This window comes from Carettochelys insculpta, chromosome 22 (assembly GCF_033958435.1).
Source record: "Carettochelys insculpta isolate YL-2023 chromosome 22, ASM3395843v1, whole genome shotgun sequence".
Classification (NCBI taxonomy): Eukaryota; Metazoa; Chordata; order Testudines; family Carettochelyidae; genus Carettochelys; species Carettochelys insculpta.
The window spans coordinates 17,281,261-17,306,656 of NC_134158.1; the positions used below are offsets into that span (position 1 = coordinate 17,281,261).

The following is a 25,396-nucleotide window of genomic DNA, read 5'->3' on the forward strand; positions in this document are numbered from 1 at the left end:
AGGAACCTACCCAGGACAATGAGAAGAGCAACAACAACAGAACCAAAAAAAAAAGCCTTGCAGGAACTGAGACATACAAGGCGGGCGCTGCACAGTCCTGCACGTGTAACTGCTATGGGTGCTCGCTACCTCCACTGCCCTCCCTGGCCCAGCTGCCGGCCTCCCCCTGCGCGCCTGGCCTTGGCACCACGTGTCTGTCCCTGCGGACCAAGACTCTGCCGAGCAGCAGCTGAGCCGGAGGCCACGGAAAATCTGTCCGCTGCGGGGGCCGGGAGGACGATCGCCTCGGAGAAGGCGCTGGGTGAGGCGGCCAGGTCCTGCCGGCGGGGATCAGGCCAAGGTCACTGGCCTGCCCCGGGGCGAGCCGGAGAGGGCCGCCCACGCTGGGCCCAGAGCTGGAGCCCCGCCCCTTTTCCCGAGCGCGGGGCTTTCCCGTTCTACGGCGGATGAGCTCACTCGGGCCCTTAGCCAATGAGGCGGCGGCGGCCGCCTGAGCTGGGGAATTCCAGAGTCCTTGTCGCCTCCTCGCTGCCGCCGCGGCTTTGGGGGAGCCAGCCCAGCGCGGAGAGCCGAGCGCCAGGCCCCGCCATGCGGGACACCAGGGGAGGGCAGCCGCGGCCGGAGGAGCTGGCGCTCCCGCGGGGTGAGAGGCTGCGCTGCAGGCGGGGGCGCGGAGCTGCGGCCCGGGGTGGCTCTCCGGGACTGGGGCGGCTCCAGCCAGCGGGGGCAGGGGCAGGCCAGCGGGGTGTGTGTATGTAGATCCAGCGGCCCCTTGTGATCGCGGGGGCGTGCGGGAGGCGGCCCAGGGGGTGGGAAAGGCGCGGGGGCGGCCCCGGGGGATGGGGAGGGCGCTTAAGACGGCGCCTGCGACTTGACGGTCCAGGACCGCCTCTCGTAGGAGCATCTGGGACCCTACAGTCGGGGCTCAGCCTCTCCGCCTGGCGCCTGCCGCCGGGTCCCTAGCGCTGGGCTCTTTGCCCCAGTACTTGGCTGCGGGAGAATTCTCCTTGCTGCACAGCTGGACCCGGGGGTGTCGCCTCATCCTGGGCCAGGGACTTGCCGGGCTCAACTTTCTGGGATCTCCCAGAGCACCTGGAGCAGCTGCCAGCAGGCACCTGTTGATTCCTCTGCCAGGTGCAGTGTGCGGTGCCAGGGGGCGGGGCACAAGGGAGGTGGCTGATGGGGTAACCGTGTATCTTGTCTTTTTAGGTGCTGCCCTTCCAGACCCCGGCGTGGTCATGGCACATACAGCACAGGCACCTGGTAAGTGAGCTGCGATCCCATCTGAAGGTAATTCCCTCCCTGCAAAAGCTGATAAGGCTTCTGCCTTGGCTAGCGCTGTCCATGGTCCGGACATGCTGCAGGAACAGGAGCATGAATCTATCCAGTAACTCTGTCCCATGGGCCGCATCGTTCCCCCCATGTTACAAATGGGTAAACTGAGGCACAGAGTGAGACCAAGTCACGTGGGAGTTTGGGTGGCAAAGCTGAGTTTAGAACCCAGGCTCTTGGACCTGTGCTCACTTATGCCAGTTGTACAGCCTGTCTACTCCCATGTCAGTGCTCTCCTTCTGCCATGCCAGTGGGTGTCTTCTGACGATTCATTCTGTGGGTGCCGTACCCCACTGCCTTTGCAGCAGAGTCTCACCTTGATCTCCCAAGGGGACTTGTGGAACTTGTCCATCCTTCATAGCTGCCAAAGTGCTGGGCTCCAGCACTGTCCCTGATGTAGTGCTCTGGTTAAGGCAATATTTTTGCAGCCTGGCATGGCAGCTTCTACCTCACTGTTCCCTTCATCTGTGTCAGCACCGGCTGCTCAGCTCTCTGTCTTCTGGGGGAAAGGGCACCTCTTGCTGAGTAAAAGGCTCAGTTTGCACTTGAACTACAAGTCAAGCAGTGCCAGCAATCCCATTGAAACTGCCACGTTGCTCCCATGTTCCTGGAGCAACCTGGTGCCCTGTGGAGTAGGCCAGTGTAGGGACCATCACAGAGGTTATGCACCTTCTCTGGGCTCTGCTGTTGTCTCCATCTGAGTGGATGGCAGTGTTTACCCAGCCCCTTTGGCAAGGGCAGGGGTTGATTTGAGTCATCAACATTTAAACATCTGAATTAGAAAAACTCATGCTTGCTTTTTCCTTTGCAGATGAATTAGGTGAGTGGACATTGGGCAGTGGGGATACAGGCACTTCAGGTACGTGCGACTACTCTAGGCCACTGGTGGGCAATCTGCGGCCTCATGGCCATATGTAGCCCATTGGGGTTCTGTGCACGGCTCATGAGGTAGTTTGTTTACTATTGCCCATGATTCTGCTGGTTTTGGTCTGCATAGTCTTTTTCCTACCAGTACTATGATAGTGACATGCATGTAAAACAAGTGCATGTATATGGAGGGGTGTGCTGTTTGCATGCAGAATTGTGAGAGCCATGGGCTCCTCTGCTTTCAAAGCCCTGCTCCGGTTCAGCTGGCGAGTCCTGCAAATTCTAGGTATGCAAGCGCAGTTGGCAAAACTGCCCTATCCTCGGGGGCAGGCTTGGTTAGGACAGTCTTGTGGCCCACTGAGAAAAAGGAGGGCCACCCAGGTGGCCCCCTCACTAGCGTAGGTTGCCCATTGCTGCTATAGGCACGCACGAGTGCAGACCCTATGTGTGGGACCCTGGTTGGAGCAAAGGCGGCAGATACCATGCAAGTGTGGTTTGCAGCAGGAGGGGGGATGCAAGTCAAATCCTGTAGTCCTTGCCCCTGCACCCACCCCTTGAAGTCAATTCCAGGGCTTCAGCGTTGGGCCCAAAGAGCAGGTAAAGGGACACCTGGGAAATCAGCAGGTCCCCTTGGCACACTCCCTAAAGCATTCAGGGGAGCCACCTGCATGCTTCCCAAAGTGCTGAGGGGCCTGGCAAGCCAGGAGAATAGACTAAGGATGGAAAGGGATCCACACACAAAATTGCACCGGTGTCTCTGACCTGATGCAGTGTCACACCTTAACCTGATCTGGTACGACAGGGGCCTGTTTCAGAGCTGCCCAGGGCAGAAGGAACCATGGCAGTCAGGTAGTTTGCTGTATACCACAGGCCAGAGATCTGTGGGGCTGCTGGGGCTGCTGAGAAGTCAGGTGCGCAGCAGTAGTGGGGTAGGTGTCTGAGTGCTGGGGCAGTCAGGCCAGCCAATCGGGTCAGGCATCTGGGCAATAGGACTGTGGGCAGGGAGGCCCAATCAGGCAAGGTGCTGCATGGAGGGTGAGGCACCTGGGTGCCAGGGCTGCACAGAGGGGAAGAAGCCAGAGTGCCAGGGCTGCATGGAGGGCAGGCCCGCTGGGCGAGTTGATGGCTGCTGGCAGGTGGGCCAATCAAGTGGGGTGCCCAGCCCCCAGGGCTGTGGTGAGGGCTGGCAGATCTAATGCATGAGAGGTGGGAGGGAGGGGGGAGATGCTGAGGCAGGTGCTGTGAAGTGCCTTGGCTCGATTCCCTGCTGCTTGGCACAGACATCCAGTGCTGACATCTGTGTAAGGTGACCGGGTGTTACTCGTCCATCAGGTCTGGGGTGTTTCGGAGAGGTCTGCTCTCGCTCAAACAGGAATGAGTTCTAGGAAGTCCTGGGGCCTGCGTTACACAGGAGGCCAGACCATGGTGCACGATGGTCCCTTGTGGCCTTGGTCTTTCTGAAGGCGGGTGTGAGAGGCTCCCAGAGCACAGCAGGAACCCTCCATGCTGTGGCTGGCCCAGGCCTTGTGGCGCAAGTAAAAAAACATTCCGCACAGGGATGGAAGAAATCCACACAGGTAGATGGGAAAGATTAGAAGGGACACTGGTGCAGACTGTGGGAGGGAGTTTGGGTACAGGAGTGGGATCAGAGTTGGAAGGGAGGTTTGAGGTGTGGGAGAGGGTTTGGGGTGTGAGCTTGGGGAGTCTCTGGTTGGTGCAGATCACAAGGGCTCCAGGAGGTAATCCTTAAATAGCAGCCGCACCAGCACTGCATCAGGGCACTTGGTTCAGGCAGCACATAGAGGACAAATGTTTCTCCTGTTCTCTGGAATGCGGAGGTGGGGTGAGGGGGAGAGAATTCCCCACAAGTGACACACAGGGACACACCCCGTTGCTTCCTAGACTGACTGCGCCCCCGCGTTGCCCGACTCCTAGCAGCTCCAGCTCCATCCCCCTGCCGTGTGCAGCGACCCTCAGCCTGGCTGCTAACTGGAGCCTCCACAGCCAGCTCCAGCCTGGACCCATTCCAGGAGCAAGCAGCCCCCTGCTTCAGCACAGCCCATTCATCCCTGCAAGGAGACTGATCTGCTGGTCTCATGGTCCCAAGAGAAGCCAAGTGCAGCAGCCCTTGGGGAGCCAGGTGGCCATGGCTCACTCTGGCCCCTTTGCCCACGGCTGGCTGCATGCCACCTGTGAGGAGCCAGGCCAGCTCCTCCTTTGCTCCTGCCAGCCAGGGAGCAGTAGGCATGGCAGGGAGGGATTAGAAGGCACTTCCTATTTGCCACAATACCTGTTGGTCGGGGGGGCCCTTCCTGGGGGCTGCTGCTTGAGGCTAACCCTGCTGACCCCAGCTTGCTGCCTGCTAACTTCCCCAGCTACTCCACCGAGGTCCACCCCTGCCGTGGCTCGTACCACCTTCCATCTCCGGAGCAAGAGCTACTCCAGGCCGCTTCTTCATCCCCTTGCCACGCAGTGCTCTCTGAAGCCACTGGGGTCCCTTTTCACCTCCGTCAGTATTACACACCATATCCTCGTTCAGCGCTGGGGAGGTGTTGTGCAGGGCAGAGTGCGTGTCTCACTGGGGGTGCTGTCCCCTCACTGTCTGTGTTGATACCAGGGTGGCACAAGGGGGCGCTGTGTTTCAGGGGGTGAGGAGGGGGTTTAGTATGGGGCACTGTACGGCAGGGAGCAAGTTGAGGGCTCAGTAGGGGGTGCTCTCCCCTGGCAAGCTGTGCTGACCTCAGAGTGGCAGGAGGGGCTGCTGTTCTGCTGGGAATGAGGAGGGGGCCCAGTAGGGCGCGCGGTGCTGCAGGGAGTGAGTTGAAGGCTCAGTAGGGGGCGCTCTCCCCTGGCAATCCATGCTGAGCTTAGAGTGGCAGCAGGGGGCGCTGTTCTGCAGGGAGCGAAGTCGGGGCTCAGCAGGACACACCTGGCCAGCCAGCCTGCCCCCCCGCCTCACCTTCTGCCTCTCTCCCCATCCTGCAGAAATCATCGAAGAGCTAATTATGGAGGATGGATTCCAGCCAGAAGCCCCGCCCTTCCTCCCCAAGGTGTCTCCTAAGGGCACAGCCAAGCTGGTGCCTCGGGGCTCAAATCCAGCCAGGCCCCTGGGAATGCTGAGGCTGGCGGAGCCGACAGGGCCAGGCCCGCTGCAAGGTGGCTCAGCCTCCTTTGGCAGCTCCCTTCCCGCCGCAACTCCCCTCCCACCGCTGGACTCTCGGCCTCCCCTGCTCTCCCAGAGCCTCAGTAGCCTGCAGCTGACGCCCAGGCTGGTGTCCCGGGGGACAGCTCCCGCTCCTGCCAGCCAGCCCCACTGGGCTGCGCCCATATGCTCACCGAAGGAGCAGCTGGAGGACATGCTGGAGCCACCCCGGCTGGTGATCACCGAGCAGCCGAAGCAGCGGGGCATGCGTTTCCGTTACGAGTGCGAAGGCCGGTCGGCTGGCAGCATCCTGGGTGAGAGCAGCACCGAGGCCAGCAAGACCCTGCCAGCCATCGAGGTGAGCGTGGGCGAGGGGGTGGCGGCAGGGCAGTCTGGGGGTACCTGTGCCTCATGGACTGTTCCTCTACTTACCCGTTAGCACTAGAGGCGACAATTTCTATGGGCCCGTGATGCCCGGGGCCTACCAGTATTCAGAAATGGGGGCCTGGCTTGGCCAGTGTTTGGGCTTATATTTGCAGAGCAGGACAGGCTGGGACACTGCCTCCAGCCCTGTGCTTTCAGGAGGCCCAGTGCTACAGGGAGGTGCAGGTCCAGGGTAGTGGGGGGCCTGGTGCCAGCAGCAGGGAGTAACACCCACCTGCCCTACACCACTCCACCCTGCCCCGGTGGCTTCTGGTCTGTGCTCCCAGGAACCTGAGCTCTTGGGCGGCCGCCCAGGATAGATTCACGTGCTGCCTGGCTGATTAGCAGAGCGCCCTCCACCCACAGCTGCGTGTTTGTATGGGCGGTGCACATCTGCACATGCCTCAGTGCACATGATAAAATTTATTCTGCCCATGGGTGGAAAAATTCAGAGGGAACGCAGGGCCCCAGTGTTGTTTGGAGGAGGGGCTAGGAGCAGGAAAGAGGCGGGGCAGGAGCTCAGGGAAGGGGCAGAGTGGGGGAAGGCTGCATTGCTTACTGCTGCTGGCTCCAGACCCCCCTGCCAACCCACACAGGCTGCCCTGTACCCCATGTCCCCTTGAAGCACAGGGCCCCCTGCAAATCACAAGGCCTGGGGCAGTTGTCCCAGTCAGTCCTATGGGTGGAAGGGCTCTGCTCGGATCCATTCTGGGCCCCACCAAAAATTGCACAAACCTAGCACCCTTGGTTAGCGCCCACCTGACAGGAGAGGCAGGGGCAGGAGGCTCACCCCACTCCTGGCTCTTGGCACCCCACGAGGTTGCATGGGAGAAGGGACAGATGCCACGGGCCCTGGCTGCTCCTGCGTAGTGCCCATGCTGCAGTCACAACCCTGGCAGCAGTGCTGGCACCTGAGGGCTTGGGCCCAGGGGCTGCCACACGCCACCTCTCTAGACACTGTCCTGCCAGCCTGCTGCCACAGGTGGTGGCCATAGGGGCCCTTCTCTCCCCATGCCAGGCCCTGCTCTTGGGCTACCTCTGGGATTCGGGGCCATTTCATGCAGTGGCAGTCCAGCTCCATGGCTGGAAAGCAGAGCTGGGCTGCCCCTGCATGCAGGGTTTCCCACAGGCTCTGAGCCGCTGCGAGGAGTGGCTGTGCCTTGAGCCCTGCCCCTTGCAGAGAGGGGTGGGTAATTTACTGGGCAGGTTAATTACACATTGAACTGGGAGCCTGGTCTCTCGACCCCCTGGCTTGGTGGAGTTCTCCCACTGGGCCCCGGCTCTGATCATGTGCTGTTTTCCCAGCTGCTGAACTGCCAGAAGATCCCTGAAGTGAAGGTGGTCGCGTGCCTGGTGTGGAAGGACTGGCCACACCGCATCCACCCTCACAGCCTCGTGGGGAAAGACTGTAGCAATGGGCTCTGCGAGGTCACCCTGAGGCCCCAGGTCAACCCCAAACACAGGTACCAGCTCCTTCTTCAGCACAGGCACGGTGCAGCACCTAGAGCCGGGGAGGCAGCTCCTCACCATGCCTGGTTAAAGCCAGGCAGAGCTGGTGCTGACAGCTGACGTGGGGACAGAGCCTGCCACTCTTAGCTGGCCACTGCGCTGCCCCCAACCCTCTCTGCAACACTAAAAAGCTTTGGGGAACACGCCTGGGTGGCTTCAGGGTGGGGGTGACTCCCCCCATGATCCCTTCCTCCTTCCATGTGACCAGCACCTGGTGTCCCTTTGGGGCAGAGTGGGACATCTCAGGTTACGTCAGCTGAGCTCCAAACCTCTCAGTTACTTCCATGTGAGAACATAACATGGCTCTCCGGCGTCAGACCAGAGATCCGACAGCAACTCAACAGCAGCCAGTGCCCGCTGCCCCAGAGGGAATGAACAGAGCTGGCGATCCCCAAGAGTTCCATCCCCGGTCGCCCCGTCCCAGCTCTGACAAACAGAGACTAGCTCAGAGGGAGGCAAACGGCAGCCTGTGGGCCGCGTGCAGCCTGTGAGACCTTTCGGTCCAGCCCCTGAGCCCCCACCAGGCAGCAGAGCTGAGACAGCTATGCCTGGAGGAACCAGCCATGCCTAGAGGAACCAGCCCATCTCCTGGTCAGTGCATCAAGCAGGGATGGCTAGTTCCTTCTGCCCCGTGCCCGCCCCGCCCCCCAGCAATCCCAGTCTCCCCAGTGCCTGGGTGGCATGGGTGCTGCACCCCCAGCCCTGGCTCTCCAGGCACTGCAGTCAGGGGCTGGGCAGCAGGTGGGGCTGGATGGGGGTGGGGATCCCAGCAGGCATCAGGTCACATCGGTCCTGGGGCAGACACCCTGATTCTGGGACAAGAGTGGCCTTGTCCTAGGGCAGCTGCAGGTGGAGCACCCTGCTGTGGCTGGCCCTGGCACGAGTGCACCTGCCTCAGTTTCCCCTCTCAGGTGATCCCATAACTTCACTTCAAGCTTTTCTCATTCGCTAATACCCCTCCTTTGCTGCTGATTTATTACAGAACTCACCATTCATTGTGAAAATCCCGACCGAGGTCCCATTGTCCATTTCTTGTACCCTGGGGGTGGGTGGGGGCAGGGCATCTCTGTTGCTTTTAAGGTGCAGACCGCTCCCTTGCAGGCCTGACAGGCTGTGGGCACCATAAGTGAGAGCCTAAGGGAAGCAGCACCTTAGCAAGCCTCCGACCCTGATGGAACAGTTGCATTGGTTAAAAGGGGGGTGATGCCCAGGGCCTCCTGGGTCTGTGGACCCAAGTGGGTTCCCCTGGTGTGGCCTGTAGCACAGCCAGGAGTGGACCGTGGCAGCTGGCCATGGCCCCTGCCTTGCCCACACCAGCTCCATCACATCTCCTCTTTGCTTCCTGGCAGTTTTAACAATCTTGGCATCCAGTGCGTGAAGAAGAAGGAGATTGAAGCAGCCATCGAGAAGAAGCTGCAGTTGGGGATTGATCCGTTTAAAGGTGCATGGCCACAAGGAGCCCTGCCCCCAGCGAGCCAGCGAGCTGCAAGGACTGGAGCCGGGTGTAACTGCTTGTCAGCTCTGGGGTGCAGTTTGGGAGCTGCTGTACCTCCCAGCTGGGCTGGTCTTTCCTACACTGCTCTGTTGGTGATTCACAGCCTCTGGGGGTCCTGGGGTCACCCAGCACACACCCAAACTGGGTTACAGGTCATCCTTAGGGTTTCTGCGGCCCTACGCAGTACTAGGAAATTGTTGCCCCATGCCCGATAGCCCCCAAATGTATGTAAGTCCAAGTAATGTGCCCTGTGGCTGAGGAGCTGAGCTAGTGACTGTGCACACTGGGGGGGATGTTCCTGGAGGTGCCTGAGCACAGGGAATGAGCTTGGGAGCAGCATTCTGCAGGGCTCAGAGCAGTGCAGGGGTGCTTGGGTCCAGGCTGGAGAGAAGGAGGTTGAGGGGTTCAGGCCATGAGGTGCTGGGAACCCAGAGAGGTTTAGCTGTGGAAGGATGGGAGAGGCTGGATTTTTGAGAGGTTCTGCAGAAAGAATTAGCCAGTCTGGCTTGAGTCAGCCTTGGGCCCAGCCTTGGGGCGACTTTCCAAACTTTCTGGTGGTGGGGGAGCTCTCCTCCCAGAGCCTGTGGGCACTGAATGTTCTGCTCTCCCTCTGCAGCTGGCTCCCTGAAGAACCACCAGGAGGTGGACATGAACGTGGTGCGGATCTGCTTCCAGGCCTCATACCAAGAGCCCTCAGGCCAGACCCGGCACCTCAGCCCAGTCCTCTCTGAGCCCATCTTCGACAAGAGTAGGTTGGGGGGTGGCAGGGGAGGGTGTGGTGGGTGGAGTGACACAGGGGCCCTGGAGATGCCTAAGAGGGAATGCGGCTGAACCCACTTATCCGGGCATGCCAGAGTGCTTGGCAGGGTCAGTACTGCTGCATCTCCCTGCACTTCTGGACATCTGGCAGGGGCTGGAGACTGCACGGAGGGCTAGGGACAGGGAAGGGGAGTTTGGGGGAAAAATGAGGGAGAGGAAACTCAGGGCCATGGCTCAGCTTAACCCGGCTGAGTGAGAGAACAGTGTCCCTAGGGCAGAGCTGCCAGTGCCATTCCCTGGGTCCAGGCTGAGAGAACTGGGTTGAGCAGCCCCGTGCCAAGTGGGGCTCATGGGGACGGCTGGCACTGCAGGGGGCTGGGCTGGGCAGCCCTGTGTCAGACAGGCTGCGTGGGGCGTGGCTGTCACTGCAGCAGAGCCGTGCTTGGTGCTGTGTGGACAAGTAGGGGGAAGCGACAGGGGCTGCCCTTGAGCGTTCACAGTGGGGATGGGACATGTGGAGGGGCCGGGAGTGATTAGCAGCGCCACATTCGACCCGGTCCGTAGGGTCTTGTCCTGGTAACGTGTGGGCCAGGCCATCTCCTGCGCCCCGGCAGACAGGAGCTTTGGGGGGAATCCGAAGGACAGAGGAGTGACTCCCAGGCCAGTCAGTGGCCTGTCTGCTGGCGTGCAGCAATACCCTCTGCTTGGAAAAATGGCAGCCCATCTCCTGTGTGTCATGGGCCCTGCAGTGCCCGTGGCGGAGAGAGGCTCTTGCCGGCATTCAGAGCAGGTTGCCAGCGCCGGGAGGCCCCAGGTGGCTGTGGCGTACAGCACAGTGAGCCTGTGAAGGCCCAAATGGCTGCAGGTTTGTGTCAGGCCATATACGTTCCCTGGCCCCAGGGCCCTCCTGCCTCCACCTGGCCCCAGGGCCCTCTCCACCCAGTCATGCAAATAATCAGAATGAATTTTAAAAGTGTCATTGCAGCCCCACTGGCTTTTTCGGAGGCTGTGGGTCTCCCATGTCAGCTGGCGAGCCCAGTACAGGCCAACCATCTGTCCCGTATTGGGTGGGATGGTCCCATATTTGGGACACCAGAAAGTCCTCCCAACTTATGTTTTAAAAGGGACGAATTGCCCCATAATTAGGCCCTCTGGGGCTGGGGCTGGGAGTTCCCACCGCTGCTGCTTTCCTGGGGCTCTGGGCAGGGAACACCCGCTGCTGCCACTTCCCCTGAGCTGGGGTGGAGGTGTCAGCTCCCCAGGGCTTGGTGCAGCCGGGAGGAGCCACCCCTCCCTCTCCATACCTCCCTGTCCTGTGTTTGGGATGGGGAGATATGGTCACCCTAGCCCTGTGCCATGGGACAGGAACAGCAGAGGGGGGGATCTCTGGGGCCTGGCCAGCCCTGTCTGGTGGGGGAGGGCTAGAAGGAGGGTCCCTGCTGCCAGCCAGCCAGCAGTGCCTGGTGGAACATGGGACGGGATGGTGGCCAGGTGGCTGCTGACCCCCCGTGGCTGGGGGAGGATGGAGCCTGGTGGGGGCAGTGACTGAACTGAGCCTCGGCCTGTGCAGAATCCACAAACACGTCGGAGCTGAGGATCTGCCGGATGAACAAGGAGTGGGGGCCCTGCACAGGCGGGGAGGAGCTCTATCTGCTCTGTGACAAGGTCCAGAAAGGTAACGGCGGGTGGGAGCTGGTGCAGCTGCCCCACAGAACTGGGGGAGGTGGCAGCAAGAAGGGTCCGGGGCCCTGCTAAAATGGGGCTGGGAGGTGTAGCATACGGGGGAGGGGCTGGGGTGGCTCTGGGGGAGCCTGGTTAGAGCAAGAGGCAGTGGGAGGTGCTGAAGGGGGCACGTGCTCGCTCAGAGGTTTGTAGAGCTCAGAGCCAGGAGGCGCCCTTAGCTTAGCTTGTCCAACCCAGCATCACCCCGGCCGTGGCATTGCATGCTGCTGCCCTGTGCTGAGCCCCAGGGCAGGGCCTTCCCTGGGTATATGGGAAATACGCTGCTGGGTGGGGCACCAAATCTATGCAGCTGTGTCTGCTTGCACGTCTGAGGAGAGCACTGACAGCTCTGCTGGTTCCTCTGGGGCCTCTTCCCATGGCGACTGCAGGGCCCCCTCTCCCACATGCTGCTTTTAGCAGGCAGACCCCAGCTAGCAGGGGCTCCCGGCTGCCAGACCAGCAAGACCTTAAGCTGGGGCATGAGTCCCAGGAGCCGAGCAAGTAGGCAGGGGCTTCTCTGTGCCACCGTACTGTGTGGCTCTGGGGTCTCTTCCCACTGCAGCTCTCCCCAGCTCCTCCCACCCAGCCTGGTCTCCCCCCGGCCTGCCATCAGCCCCCGCCAGCCCTCACCTTGTGCCCTCCCGCAGAGGACATTGCCGTGGTCTTCCGGAGGGACGCGTGGGAGAGCAAGGCGGACTTCTCGCAGGCCGATGTGCACCGACAGATAGCCATAGTCTTCAAGACGCCCCCGTACCAGAACCTGGACATCCTGGAGCCCGTGGAGGTGGAGGTGTATCTGCAGCGCCTGACAGACAGTGTCTGCAGCGAGCCCTTCCACTTCACCTACCTGCCCAAGGACCCCGGTAACTCCCACCCCACGCAGCCCTGTCTGTGGGGGGCCTGGCCTCGCTGGTCCCAGCCCCAGGGCAGGACGGCCCAGAGCAGCAACTGGTCCCAGCTCCTTGGGAATGGGGCAGTGGAGGAGGGCCCCATGCAGCCCCTTAGGGAAGCCTAGCGCAGCTTCTGCTAGTCACAGCCCCAGGGGGAAAAGAGGGGGGCCCAGAGCAGTCACAGTGGACACAGCCACATGGGAGGGAATGATGGGGGCTGGAGACCCCAGAGCAGTCACAGCCCCTCAGTGAAAGGGGGGACTGGGGAGCTCAGAGCAGCCCTCATCAGTCACAGCCCTTCAATCAAAGGAGGGTCTGGGGAGTCCAGAGCAGCCCCACTGGACACGGCCCCATGGGCTGGAGCTGGGCACGTGCCCAGCAGGTGCCAGGCAGGTTTCAGGAGGTGTCTGTGGCGGTTTCCTGTGGTTCACGGTTGCCCCTCCTTTGCCCTATCTCCGCAGACACGTACGGGGTGCACATCAAGAGAAAGCGGGGGATGCCTGACGTCCTGGAGGAGCTCTCGGCCTCGGGTGAGCACGCAGGCCTCGCCCCAGGGCAGGCTGGGGGCTGCGGGGATCAGGCTGGCCTGGGCCAGGGCCCTTTCAAGAGTTTCTGTGCACCTGGGCTGGGCTCTGCCCATGCCAGGGACAGCTGATGACCCCAGCCTGGGTAGTGGGGTTTCCACTGTGATAGGTGAAGGGATGTGTTCCCAGCTCTGCCTCGGGCCGGCTGGGGAGTCATTCCCCTTGGTGTCGACATCTGCAGAAAAGCACCAGGCATCTGGCTCCCTGGCAGCGCAGGGGAAAGTGTTGCAGGCTGGGGGCGAGGGGCATTTCAGCCTGCCACAAATGGAACAAAGCCTTGATGGTCACTGGCGCCCCATCCCTGCTCTGGGTGAGGCCCAGAGCCCACACACACACCCCGACTTTATGTGAGGCCTAATCCCCTCCATCCACCCAGGCCAGCATAATGGCTGACTCCCTCGTCCCCATCCATCCTGCTGTAATGGCCAGTCACTCCCCACATCCACTCCACTCACCCTGAAGGCCACTCCCACCCTCACAGCTACCCTGCTCGGTGTGATGGCCGATCCCCCACCCCTTGCACCCTGCTTAGTCTGAGGGGTCAGGGGAATCTCGCAGGGGCTACTCCTCCCAGCCTCACTGCCACCTTCAGGGGCGGGTTTTGGCTCCTTTGGGTGCCCTTGGTGGGCCCAGGCTGTGCCCATGCCAGGGCGCTGTGAGGTGCCTTCTCTGCTCATCCCTCAGATCCTCACGGGATTGAAGCCAAGAAGAGGAAGAAGAAGCCAGACTACATGGACCATTTCCTCACGCCCCAGGCGACAGGTCAGCTGTCTTGTCAGCACGCAGGTTGGCACGTGGTTACCTGATGCCCCTGTGCAGTGACCTCCCCAGGCTGTGTTGGTCAAAGGGGAGCCATGTTCCTTGTGTACACATGGGAGGGGAGCAGGCAGGGGCCCGGGGTGCTTTGACCCCTTCCATGTAGCCAGGGAGGCAGGAGCATCCTGGGTCACAGTGACCCCCCTCCAGGGCAGAGGCATCTGGGTTTGGCATAGTGACTTCCACCACACGGACAGGGACAGAGGGGGCCTGAAGGGACACACTGTTCTCCTACATGGCGATCCTGGGGGTTCAGTAATTCCCACCCATAGAGGGCAGTGGGGCTTTGGATGGCCCCTTTTCATGGGGTGGCAATTACATCAGGGCCTCGGCTCCTAGTGCTGACAATAGGAACTGGGGGGGTTCTGTCAACCCCCAAGAATTATCCCCGGGGTGTCCTGAGCCCCGAAGGAATTGCCTGGGCCCCCCTCCCAGGCCTGCAGCACAGCAACCCAGCTGAGCAGCCCTGTCCCCAGGCTCCCCAGCACCCCAGTCCTAAGGCAGCCTGAAGACCACACTGCCATGGGTGCGAGGTCTACCTAATTTTGGAGGGGGGTGCCTGGAACTGGTCCAGACAGAGCCATTCCATCCACAGGACAGGCTGTGCCGGGCCCCGGATTTTGGGACCATGTGATTCAAGGGACCATAGGAGGTCCAGAGAGGCCCTGGGGGGCCTGTCGGGGGCCAGGAGCTGGCAGCAGCAAGGAAGCCAGCCCCAGCCCACTGTGCTGTGCTCCAGTGGTGCCCAACCTCACTTGGAGGAAGGGGTGGAACAGGCTGGGGGCCAGGTCCCTCACTGCTGTTGGTGCCAGGCTGCTCTGGACCTCACCACCAGTGTTCCCAGCGAGCTGAGTGCTTGAGTAACCGTCCAGGAGAGATTCAAGTGCCGCCCAGCTGATTAGCAGAGCAGCCTCAGCCGGCAGCCTGTGTTTCTAATGGTGGTGCACGTCCACACATGCTTTGGTGCACCTAACAAAATTCATTCCACCCATGTATGAAAAAATTGGAGGCCGCACTGCCCATGTCCAGGGCTCCTCAACATGCAGGGCCCACAACAGTATCTCTCTTTCCTCCTATGGGTGCAACGGCTCTGAAAACGTAAGCCTGCCCATGGGTGGAGCAGAGCCGGTGGTCTGGAAACTTGGTGGCACACGGACACCACGGGGCCATAGAACTCACTGTCCCTGCAGGCTGCAGCCCCGGGGAGCAGGGCCCGACTGAGCCTCTCCTGTTCTCGTTGCAGAGGAAGGGTTTGCCCTCCCCGCCAGCCTGGAGCACATCACGGTGCCTGACCCCTTGGATTTCTACCTAGGACAGGACTACGGCGCCTACGGTGGCGTGAACCAGAGGGACGTGATGCCCGCCGCCTGCCCGTCCATGGAGCTGCCAAGCTGCCTAGACCCAGAGTTCCTTTTGGGCACCTATAGCCCCGCGCAGAGCAGCCCTGCCCCATACCTGGTCCCTGGGGACAGCGCTGCAGGGGACACGGAGGGTACGGCCAGTCTGGTTGGAAGTAACATGTTTCCCAGTCAGTACAAGGAGGCCTACGAGCGGGTGGAGCAGGGCACGAGGCTGGGAGATGTGTGAGGAGCAGCCAAGCTTTGTTTCAGACCTGTCCCGGCAGGGAGCTCCTTGCCCTGGCTGGGTTGGGCCTGGAGATCAGAGGACTGGGGCACCTGGTGGAGCTTGCTGGGCCTCCTGGCAGCCAGCGTGGCAGGGCCTGCCTGTCAGTGCAGGGCCTGCCTCCAGGAGACCAGCTGTGACCAAGGGGTGTGGAGAGAATAGCAGCACCGCCCACCCCGGAGACTGCAGGTGGTGGGGAGCGGAGGGGAGCGTGGCTGCCTGGGAAGGCCACACGTCCCAGCCTATCCAACTCCCCTGCCTAGCAGCCCCTCGCTGCTGGCACGTTCCCCTCACTGAACTCCCACCCAGGCCAAGGGGCGGGCTGGCTGGCTGGGCCGTGGCCTGGCCAGAGGTGCTCTGTGGGGGGGGCCGTGCCCACGGCTAGATTGCTGTGGGGGTTCACTGCTTTGCACTATATTTATAGCGGTTAGACACAGGCACCAGTGCACTGCCACTAAGGAGACCACCACTGGGCAAAGGGGCGAGGCAAACAGAGGGGGGCTCCATGCAGTTACATGGCTGAAGACATTTAAGGTCTCCTATTGCAGCCAATGGCCAGGTTCCCTGGCGGGAACAAGGAGATTGGGGCCATTGGCTTTGCTATGGAGAGGGGGTGGGTCTGAGATCTTCCTGAAGGCCATGCCTCGCGTGGCCTGGATGCCCGCTCTGCCCCCTCTGCAGCAGTCCCTGCACTTGCTGACCTGAGTTGAGTTGGACTAGAGCCCAGCCTCCTACCTGGCATTTGGTACGGCACCACTGGAGAACCGAGAGTCTGTCCACAGCTCTGCCACTGCCTCACTATGTGGCCCTGGCTGAGTCACTCACCTCTTTGTGCCAGTTTTCCTAGTTGAAAAAAGGAGGGTAAGCCATGAGGCACGTGCATCGTGATTGATAGCAATAAAAACGATATAAAGACTTTGACTGACTCATCCTGAACCACTGGCTGAGCCCGCATCCCATCACTAGATGGGGTAAGTTGCTGTCACTACAATGCACCCAGCTCTGGGGTGCAACCCAGCAGACATCCCGCAGCAACGGCATGATGCAACTGAGGGCAGAATGCGAGAGAAACATGGTAGGGGGAGGTCAGGTCACGGAATTACCCAGTCACTGGGGATGAACATTGCTCCTGTGACATGTCCTCCATCCAAGCTACATGGGTACAATACTGAGGGAGAGGGGAGTGTGGCCCCTGCATAGCAACATAGTCTGATGCGGCTCAGCTTGGCAGTGCTGAGACGCTGGTAGCACCAGGTGCTATGGCAGAAGGTTAAATGCCCAGAGACCCTGTTGGTGCCCAGGTGAACCCCAGCTCTGCCTCCCTACCCCTTAGCTAGCTCACGTATAGAGCTTTGTGCTGCTTCTGCTTGGGTGCTAACCAAGCACCTGCTCCTGAAGCACATGGCAGCAGGCTGCTAAGTTGCATCATTGCCAGCTGAATGCTCGGTGTTCGCTCAGGGCCGGACTGTTGGGCCCTTCCCAGTCAGAGGCATTCAAGGGCCTGCTCCCTGTACCCTGGGGAGGCATGTGCCCACAGCTGTCAGGCCTGCAGGGAGCCTTCCACTTCTCACTCTCTCTGGCTGCTGCCTCAGTGCTGAGGAGCCCTCTAGGGGCCCCATGGCCTCTCCAGCTGCCATCCCCTCAGCCTCTTCTTCCAGCCTCCACTTCCTCCCTGCACGTCTCTGAATATTGGTGCTGGTGCACATGATTGGCCTGCTGCCTGCGCTCCTATCCCCACCCCACGCACTCTGCCCACCTCTCACTTTCCTCTCCAGATGTGGAAGTGAAAGGTGGCACCACGGTGCCCTTCCCCAAGTGACTGGTAGTTCTCAGCAGTGGCTAGCACTTGGCTGCTGGATCAGTGCATCTTCTGGCTCAATCTCCTTCCAGAGGTCCTGGGGATCTAGACCAGGGGTGGATCACCTGCAGGCCATCAGGGTTCTGTGAGACATTTTGTTTCCCTTTGCAGAATTTCTTCCCTACCGGCATTACTGAATGATATGCACCTAAAACAAGGGCATGTGATGTGAGGTGCAGGCCGATCGCATGCAGATTTGACTGTGAGAGCTGTGCGCTCCCTCTGCATCCAGTCCAGGCACCGCTATGGTTGCATCTGCACAGCCGGCAAATTCTAGGTACGCAAACAGTTAGCAGAATGACCCTGTTCCCAGAGATCATCTTGATTACAACAGTCTTGCGGCCTATGGAGACGAAGCAGGGTTACACCTGCAGCCGCTCACTAGCCTAGGTTTCCCATTGCTTATCTAGCCACTCGCTACCACAAGGAAACCTTTTGCCGGTCAAGGCCAGTTCAGGTTGAAAAGGGTGGGTTGTGGGCTCCCCACCAACAAAGCACCTAGGAGCACAGTAACTAGGGGAAGTCCTTGCTCTTTCTTGGAGTCCCTGTTACATGGACCCCCCTCGTGTCTAACAAGTAGCTCCCAAACAGGAGGGTGTGAGGAATCCTAGCTCATCTACCTCTTCTTCCTAGTCAGGTGGGGGTAAGGCTGATTCCCACTCTGACAGCACAGTAGGAAGGGCCCCGTGAGAAACCTTAAAAATACCTGGCTTCTGCTTAAAAGCTTCCCAAGGTCACAGATTCCCTGATTCTGGGAGATAGATGCCCCCCGCCAAGTCAGGAAAAAATAAAACTGTTTAAAACCCTGGAAGACATATTCAGGATGTTTCTCTGTGGGGTAATCCCAAACTCTGAACCTTCCCTTAGAAGAGAGTTTGAAAAGAAAGAGGAAGAAGTTAAGCTGCAATTTGATAGCTGACCTTTTAGTCTTAGGCATGCCTATACACAGACCCTTTTCTAGGACACAGGAATTAAATTACTGACTTCAAACAAAAAAAAGATTTATTGACAAAACAAAAGCTGAAGCAGACAAAGAAATTGATAAAGCAAACTTGGTTGCTAGGTGTTACAGAGTAGCTTAAAAAAAGGTAGATAAAAGCACGGAGTATTGCTTTCCTGGGATTCAGTTTAAAAGTTAGTGTAAAGGAAAACACATCGATCAGCCACCCTGAGAAGTCCCACACCAAACCCAAAACAAACAATAACCTGATTGCTTCTGACTATACATTTCCTTTCTACTTACATATCTGTATGCCCAGATCTTGTGGCTTGGATATTTTCTGAATTCATTAAGCCTGATCAGCATTAAACTCCTATGTCTTTCTCTTCCAGCCACACAACAGAAAAAGACCATCTCAGCAGGTAACTGCTTTGATTCAAAAGATTGCTCTCTTCTCATTGGCTCACTTGGCTGCTTGCCAACAGAGAACCCACTTTCTATGGGTTTAGCACATTACAGGCATTCATTATGACATGTGGTCTACAGTGTACCCCTCCTATGACATCACCCTGGTTTTCACCCCTTACACCTTTACTCACTTTCAACAGTTCTGCTCTCCCACTTTTACTTCAATGTCAGTGCAAGTGTTTGTCTCTGATACACAAGACACCTCCTCTTCCCCCAGCAACTGTCCTTCCTGAGCAAGCTGTACCCTTCTATACCAATATTCCAGAGCAGACTAAATAAAGATTGCAGAGCTGCTCTCTCTTCTGGCTCTGGCATCACAACCAGTAACCAAACCCAAGATCAGAATGAAAAAGCAGTAAAGTGGCACTTCAAAGGCTAACAAAATAATTTATTAGGTGATGAGCTTTCGTGGTACAGACCCACTTCTTCAGACCATAGCCAGACCAGACCAGACTCAATATTTAAGGCACAGAGAACCAAAAATAGTAATCAAGGTTGACAAATCAGAAAAAAAATTATCAAGGAGAGCAAATCAGAAAGCAGAGGGGTGGGGGGAGAGATGATAATTAGATTAAGCCAAGTATGCAAAAGAGCCCCTATAAGCTGTGTCTACACGTGCACACTACTTCGAAGTAGCGGCACGAACATCGAAATAGCGCCCATCGCGGCTACACGCGTCGGGCGCTATTTCGAAGTTAACTTCGACGTTAGGCGGCGAGACGTCGAAGTCGCTAACCTCATGAGGGGATCGGAATAGCGCCCTACTTCGACGTTCAACGTCGAAGGAGGGACCGTGTAGACGATCCGCGTCCCGCAACGTCGAAATTGTGGGGTCCTCCATGGCAGCCATCAGCTGGGGGGTTGAGAGACGCTGTCTCTCCAGCCCGTGCGGGGCTCTATGGTCACCGTGTGCAGCAGCCCTTAGCCCAGGGCTTCTGGCTGCTGCTGCTGCAGCGGGGGATTCATGCTGCATGCACAGGGTCTGCAACTCGTTGTCGGCTCTGTGTATCTTGTGCTGTTTAGTGCAAGTGTGTCTGGGAGGGGCCCTTTAAGGGAGCGGCTGGCTGTTGAGTCCGCCCTGTGACTCTGTCTGCAGCTGTGCCTGGCACCCTTATTTCGATGTGTGCTACTGTGGCGTGTAGACGTTCCCTCGCTGCGCCTATTTCGATGTGGTGCTGCGCAACGTCGATGTTGAACATCGACGTTGCCAGCCCTGGAGGACGTGTAGACGTTATTCATCGAAATAGCCTATTTCGATGTAGGCTTCACGTGTAGATGTAGCCATAGCGTCCCCGAAAATTTGAGGGGCTCTTTTGCATACTTGGCTTAATCTAATTCTTGACTCCCCCTCCGGCTCTCTGATTTGCTCACCTTGATAATTTTTTTTCTGATCTGTCAATCTTGATTACTATTTTTGGTTCTCTGTGCCTTAAATATTGAGTCTGTTCTGGTACGGCTATGATCTGAAGAAGTGGGTCTGTCCCACGAAAGCTCACCTAATAAATTATTTTGTTAGTCTTTAAAGTGCTACTTCACTGCTTTTTTGTTCTGATATTATATAGACTAGTACGGCTTCCTCTCTGTTACTTATGAACCTGCGATGTAACAATCTTGAGAGGAATACTTCTGAGGACATTACCCGAGCTTTAACCCTGCTGCCTGTGACTGGGGCACCTCTATCCCTTTCTTAATGATCCCCAACATTCTGTTCCTTTGTTGACTGGTGCTGCACACCGAGTGGATATTTACAGACAACTATCCACAATGATTCCAAGATCTTTTTCTTGAGTGGCTGTGGCACGGCAGCTAATTTAGACTCCTATATTTTATATGTATAGCTTAGATTATGTTTTCCAATGTGCATTACTGTTTATTTATCAATATTGAATTTCATCTCTTTTGTTGCCCAGTCAACCCCGTTTTGAGGGAACCCTTTGTAACTCTTTGCAGTTGTTTTGGATTTAACTATCATGAACACTATTATATCAACTGCAAACTTTGCTACTCCCTGGTTTACCCTGTTTTCCAAATCATTCACAAACCTATTTGTCCCAGTACGGACCCCGAAAGACACCACTAGTTATTAAACTGTTACCATTCTGAAAACCGACCATTTCTTCCAACCCTTTGGCACCTTAAAGACTAACACCTTTATCTGGCCATAAGCTTGCATTTGACAAAGGGGTTCCAGCCCACAAAAGCTCATGTCCAAAGAAATGTGCCTATCTTTAAGGTGCCTTAGGACTGCCCCATTGTTTTGCTGGAACAGACTAACTCTGTAGAAAACGTCAATCTTACTGGATACTCAGTAACAGATTTAAAAGTAGCCATCCTGCAACAAAAAAACTTCAAAAACACTCCAAAGAGAAACTGCAGAGCTGCAATTAATTTGCAAATGTGACGCTATCAACCAAGGATTGAACAGAGACTGGGAGCGGTCAGCCAATTACAAAAGCAGTTTCTCCTCCCTTGATGTTCACAACTCCACATTAGCGGCTGATAACAGGCCACATCCTCCCTGACTGAACTGACCTCGTCAACTCTGGCCCACCTCTTGACTGGGACTCCCTTCTTTTCATGAGCCTATACATTAAGGCCCTCTCTGGGACCTCCCCTCACGCATCTGAGGAGGCGGCCTTTGCGCACAAAAGTTTATGTTCCAAAATATTTGTTAGTCTGTACGGTGCCACGCGAGTTCCCTTTCTAACTACCGCTCTGAAACTGTGGATCCTTTGTGCCCTACTTTTTAAACCCAGGTGGTTCCGAAGTTTGGGGTGGGGACCCTTTGGGGGCTGCCAGCAACATTCCCGCTAATCTGCATGCACGTGCAGAATGTGCACCGCGGCAGCTACCAACGCGCCCCGCCACTAGAAACACCGACCTAGCCGTGCTAATGCGCCGGGCGGGCTTGGCGGCTTTCCGGGGGGGCTGGCACAAGCGCCCAGCCGAGGGGAAGCGCTGGTTGCAGGGTTACTAAATGGGGGCGTGGGGGGGGTCATCTTTTGCCAACCTGCCTCCCCAGCGGCGTTACACACATAACATGTGGGGGGGGGGGGTCACTACCCGTCTTGAGAACCGCTGTTGTAACCAGCGGCGCCCTGCCCCCAAGGTCGCCCCGGCCCTCTGCAGCTCCCCCAGCCCCCTCCGCGCGCCCGCCACGTGGCCGCGCTGGTGGACTCCCGGCTGAGACCACCTTCCCCAACTCACCCCGCCCACCGCGAGGGATCGGGTCGCCATTGGCCGAGGAGCCCTCACCACGTGATCGGCACCCGCCAACGGCTGCACGGGAGGGGGTTGCGACGCTCGCGCTTTTCCGGTTCCGGGTGAGCGGCCGCGACCCCCCCCCCCGCCTCGGGTAAGTGGTGGATGGCGCTGTTGGTAGGAAGCTAATGGGGGGCGGGTAATGTTGTGCTCTCCCCGTGTGGGGCGGGGCTGGGGGGTAGCTGGGCATATTCCCCTCCCCCCATCACTGCGGGGCGGATGGGGTAAGGGGGTAGCCGGGATATCCCCTCCCCGTGTGGGAGGTGACGGTAGCCAGGCACCTTCCCCTCCCCCATGCAGGCTGTCGGGCGGGGGAGTGAGGGCAGCTGGGCACGTTCCCTTCCCCCCCCCCCCCCCCCGGGTGGGGGCGGGCGGTTGCGGGGGTGACGGCAGCTGGGCACCGCCCAGTGTTTCCGCTCATTGTTCCCAGGTGGGTGCAGAGGGTATTTTGTTCGGCGCAGCAATGAGGTGACGCGCGACTCCCGTCGCGCCTCCGCGCTGGTGCAGCTCCTGTTTCTGAGCTGCTTGGAGTATGGGAGGGGGCTCGGTCCTGGGGCCGAGGGGTTGGGGGGATGAGGCTCTGAGGAGGAATAGTTCCAGTCTGGGGAGGGGGTTGAGGTATGTGGGGGAGGGCAGGATTCTGACTGGGGGTGTGGGCTCTGCAGTGGGGCCAAGAATAAGAGACTGGGGTGCAGGCTGCCTCGGAGCTATGGGGAGGGGGCGACCTCATCCACACCCAGCTCGCTCTCCGCAGCAACTGTAGCATGTGGGTTGGAAGGAGAGGTGCTTTTCTGCTGCAGCAGATCCAGGACTGGGCTTGCAGTATATGTGCCTCTCCACAGGCCCTGGCAAATCCAGGTTGGACCTTAGGGAAGGGCATTTTCTGTAACCACTGCCTACTCCAAATGAATGCGGCAGATTTAGGGCTTGTGTTGGCAGCCTCTTCCCTATCTGCAGCAGGGCTGGGCTGAGTTTGCGCTGGCGGGGAGGGGTGCCTTTTCCTTGACCCTGGCAGATCCAGGGCTGGGCTGGGCTCAGGCCAGTGGAGAGAGGTGGGCCAGTGCAGTCCTTGATGGGGTGAGCTGCATGGCTATGCAGTTTAGAGGCAATTTAGATATGGTCCCCTTGATGTAGGGTAGGCAGAGGATGGGATTGTGTCAGTAGCTTAGTATAATTATATAAATTGGGTGCTCAACCTTTTTGTTCCTGAGCTCTTCTTCCCCTTTCCCCACTATAAAAAATTTGTGGCACAACTATTTTTCCACATGTAAAAGTCAGGCTAGCATTAGGGATTAACAAACAGGGCAATAGCTTAGGGCTCCAAACCAATTGCCCAGGCTTTGGCTTCAGCCCTGGGAGGCAGAGCTTCAGTTTTGTGCCCTGGGCCACAGTGAGTCTGATGCCCACTCTGATTAGCAGACCCACTGTGAACCCTGCTTGTGCCCCCCACCCCCGGGGCCTCAGATTCCTGTTTGAGACCTGTTCGTATAAATCAAAGAATACAGAAGACTGAGATTGAACATTACAGTGTGAACAGGGAGAAGGCTAAAGGTAATCTAGGTATGTTCCTAAAATGTAAATAATTATTTTGCTTCAGTTTTCCATAAGGATTGAACCTTGGAATATGAGCAGGAATATGTCTGAGACTGTCCTGGAAATTACTTACCTTGAAAAAGATAAGAGTGTTGTGGGAGGAGCTGGCCAGCTGAACATGATCTGTTAGTGTGATATCATGGCTAAAAGAACTAATGTGTCAGAGGACCATATAGACAGGAGAATCTCAGGTAGGATTAGAGAAGTTTTTACCTCTGTGATTAGTACAGGTGTGACCATTGCCGGTATCCTTTGTCCAGGCCTGGTGCCCAGAGTTGGAGGGTGTTGATAAGTCAGAGCAGCCATAAAAAGAATTGAAGAATTAGAAGATATGCTGTATAGTGATAGGCTCAAGGAGCACAATCAATTTAGCATAACAAAAAGGTTGAGATGACTTGATCAGTCTACAAGTGCTTATATGGGGAATGAATATTTAATAATGGGCTCTTCAGTCTAGCAAACAAAGGCATGACGTGATCTTGTGACTGTAAGTTGAAGCTAGAGAAATTGAGACAAGAAATAAGGGTTAATTATTTTCACAGTGACAGTAATTAGCCAGTGGGACAATTTTTCAAAGGTTGTGGATCTCCATCAATGACTGTTATTAGATCAAGAGAGGCCATTTTTCTAAACACTGCTCTTGGAGTCATTTTAGGGAAGTTCTCTGGGCTTTATGTAGGATGCCAGGTTACATGGTCACAGTGGTTCTTTCTGCTATTGGAATCCATGAGTTAAAGGAGATTCAATAACATTGGTTACAAGACCACTCCTTGAGGAACACAAGTAATAACCGGCTTTCAATCTGATTGTTCATCCTTCAGCACAAGCTATTGTCCTCTCCCCTTTAGCCAGTTCCTTATCCAATGCTTGTACTGATGCCAATATTTCCTAATTTAACTAATAATTTCTTGTGTGGTACTGTGTCGAGTGCTTTATTGAAACCCAGGTATATTAAATACATTGCAGTTCTCTTATTGAAAAAAGTTGCTTATTTTCCCAAGTGAAGGCTGTCAGATCAGTGTGGCATGATCTGCCTGTGGGAACTGATATTGCATTACATCCCCTTCTCCATTTACCTCTAGGAATTTGATTATTTACTTGATAATTCAAAGCCATGCATTATCTTGCAGTCAGACTAACAGGTCTCTAATTACCCAGGTGATTTTTTTTTCACCTTCAAATATAGGTACATTGTCAGCTGTTTTCTAGTCATATGCTGATACCCCTACACATGTATAGCCATTACAAATTCTTCCTACCAGATTAAATAGCTTTTGTGTGTTAGTTCTTGAAGTATTCTGGGAGGGAAGCTATCCAATCCCATGGATTTGAGAGCATTATGTCCTTTAAGTTTTTGTTCCACATGACAGGTGATAATTTGCATTTCTAGATGCCCCTTTCCATCAATTGTGTTGCCTTCATATACATGTTCCATATTACCACTGAAAATCTAGACAAGCATTCATTTAGTTTTGGGGCCATACCTAGATTCTTGTTTACATCAGCCATGCTTAGTGGCCTAACTTCATTCTTTCTTCTTTTCCTTTTATTTATATAACTAAGAAACCACTTACTTATTTAAATTTATTTGGGACAAACTAAGTCAGCTTGACATTCAGTAAGCCTCACTTTCTTCCTATGTGTTCTGACTTTCGCTTTGTAGATTTCATTACTTATCAATCCCTCTTTCCATTCCCTAAAAGCTCTCTTCTTATTCTTATGAACCTTTCTGAGGTGACTATCCTGTCAGGTCTGGAGTCTTTCCTTTCAAATTCTTTCTCTTTTTTATGGTGTAATTTTCAGTAGATGATTTGAAAAAATTCCAAACTTCCTTCATGTTTAAGTCCTTGAGCCTCTTCAGTTGACTTATTTAATTAATTCTCTTAATTACCAAAAGTCTGCCCTTATCAAATCAGAATCTATAGCTGGTGGTCTTATTTTAATTAGCTTTCCATTTAATTTAAACTGGATCTGCTTGTGATCACTTGATGAATGTTATTTCCTATAACAAGCTCTTCTATGATGTCCTTACTACTTACTGGAATAAAAAAAAATTAAAATGGCATTCCCTCTTGTTAGTTCGGCAATAATATGGTGAAGAAAGCTGTCATTAT

At 56.6% G+C, this 25,396-nt stretch overlaps 2 protein-coding genes across 9 annotated transcripts in view; both read left to right on the top strand.

Annotated features, from left to right (window-relative positions):
* Positions 1-418: 418 nt before the first annotated feature.
* RELB (RELB proto-oncogene, NF-kB subunit) lies at positions 419-16,078 on the top strand. 3 transcript variants are annotated; one of them, XM_075017786.1, is made up of 12 exons: positions 419-643; positions 1,210-1,263; positions 2,144-2,191; positions 5,185-5,699; positions 7,070-7,227; positions 8,623-8,714; positions 9,385-9,516; positions 11,098-11,202; positions 11,897-12,112; positions 12,601-12,669; positions 13,408-13,485; positions 14,783-16,078. In XM_075017786.1, the coding sequence occupies exons 1-12, from the start codon at positions 472-474 to the stop codon at positions 15,124-15,126; spliced, it is 1,983 nt and encodes a 660-aa protein (XP_074873887.1). In that variant the 5' UTR covers positions 419-471; the 3' UTR covers positions 15,127-16,078. The 3 variants fall into 3 exon arrangements, with proteins under 3 accessions (XP_074873887.1, XP_074873888.1, XP_074873890.1); XM_075017787.1 differs by lacking the exons at positions 419-643; positions 1,210-1,263; positions 2,144-2,191 and adding an exon at positions 3,551-3,662; XM_075017789.1 differs by lacking the exons at positions 419-643; positions 1,210-1,263; positions 2,144-2,191 and adding an exon at positions 3,743-3,776.
* A 6,000-nt stretch (positions 16,079-22,078) lies between these two features.
* Positions 22,079-25,396, top strand: part of CLASRP (CLK4 associating serine/arginine rich protein) — a 35,565-nt gene continuing 32,247 nt past the window's right edge. The window contains exon 1 of one of the 6 annotated variants that reach the window (XR_012648606.1): positions 22,079-22,119. The gene's annotated coding sequence lies outside the window, so the exon portion shown is untranslated. The remainder of the gene's footprint in view (positions 22,120-25,396) is intronic. The other 5 variants (XM_075017778.1, XM_075017780.1, XR_012648608.1 and 2 more) reach the window with 5 other exon arrangements.

Bases quoted from the DNA above. Each gene is read 5' to 3' on its own strand.
- RELB (XM_075017786.1), top strand. From the start codon at position 472: ATGAGGCGGCGGCGGCCGCCTGAGCTGGGGAATTCCAGAGTCCTTGTC. The intron at 2,192-5,184 runs GTACGTGCGACT...CCCATCCTGCAG, and splicing joins TGGGGATACAGGCACTTCAG to AAATCATCGAAGAGCTAATT. The intron at 13,486-14,782 runs GTCAGCTGTCTT...TTCTCGTTGCAG, and splicing joins CCTCACGCCCCAGGCGACAG to AGGAAGGGTTTGCCCTCCCC.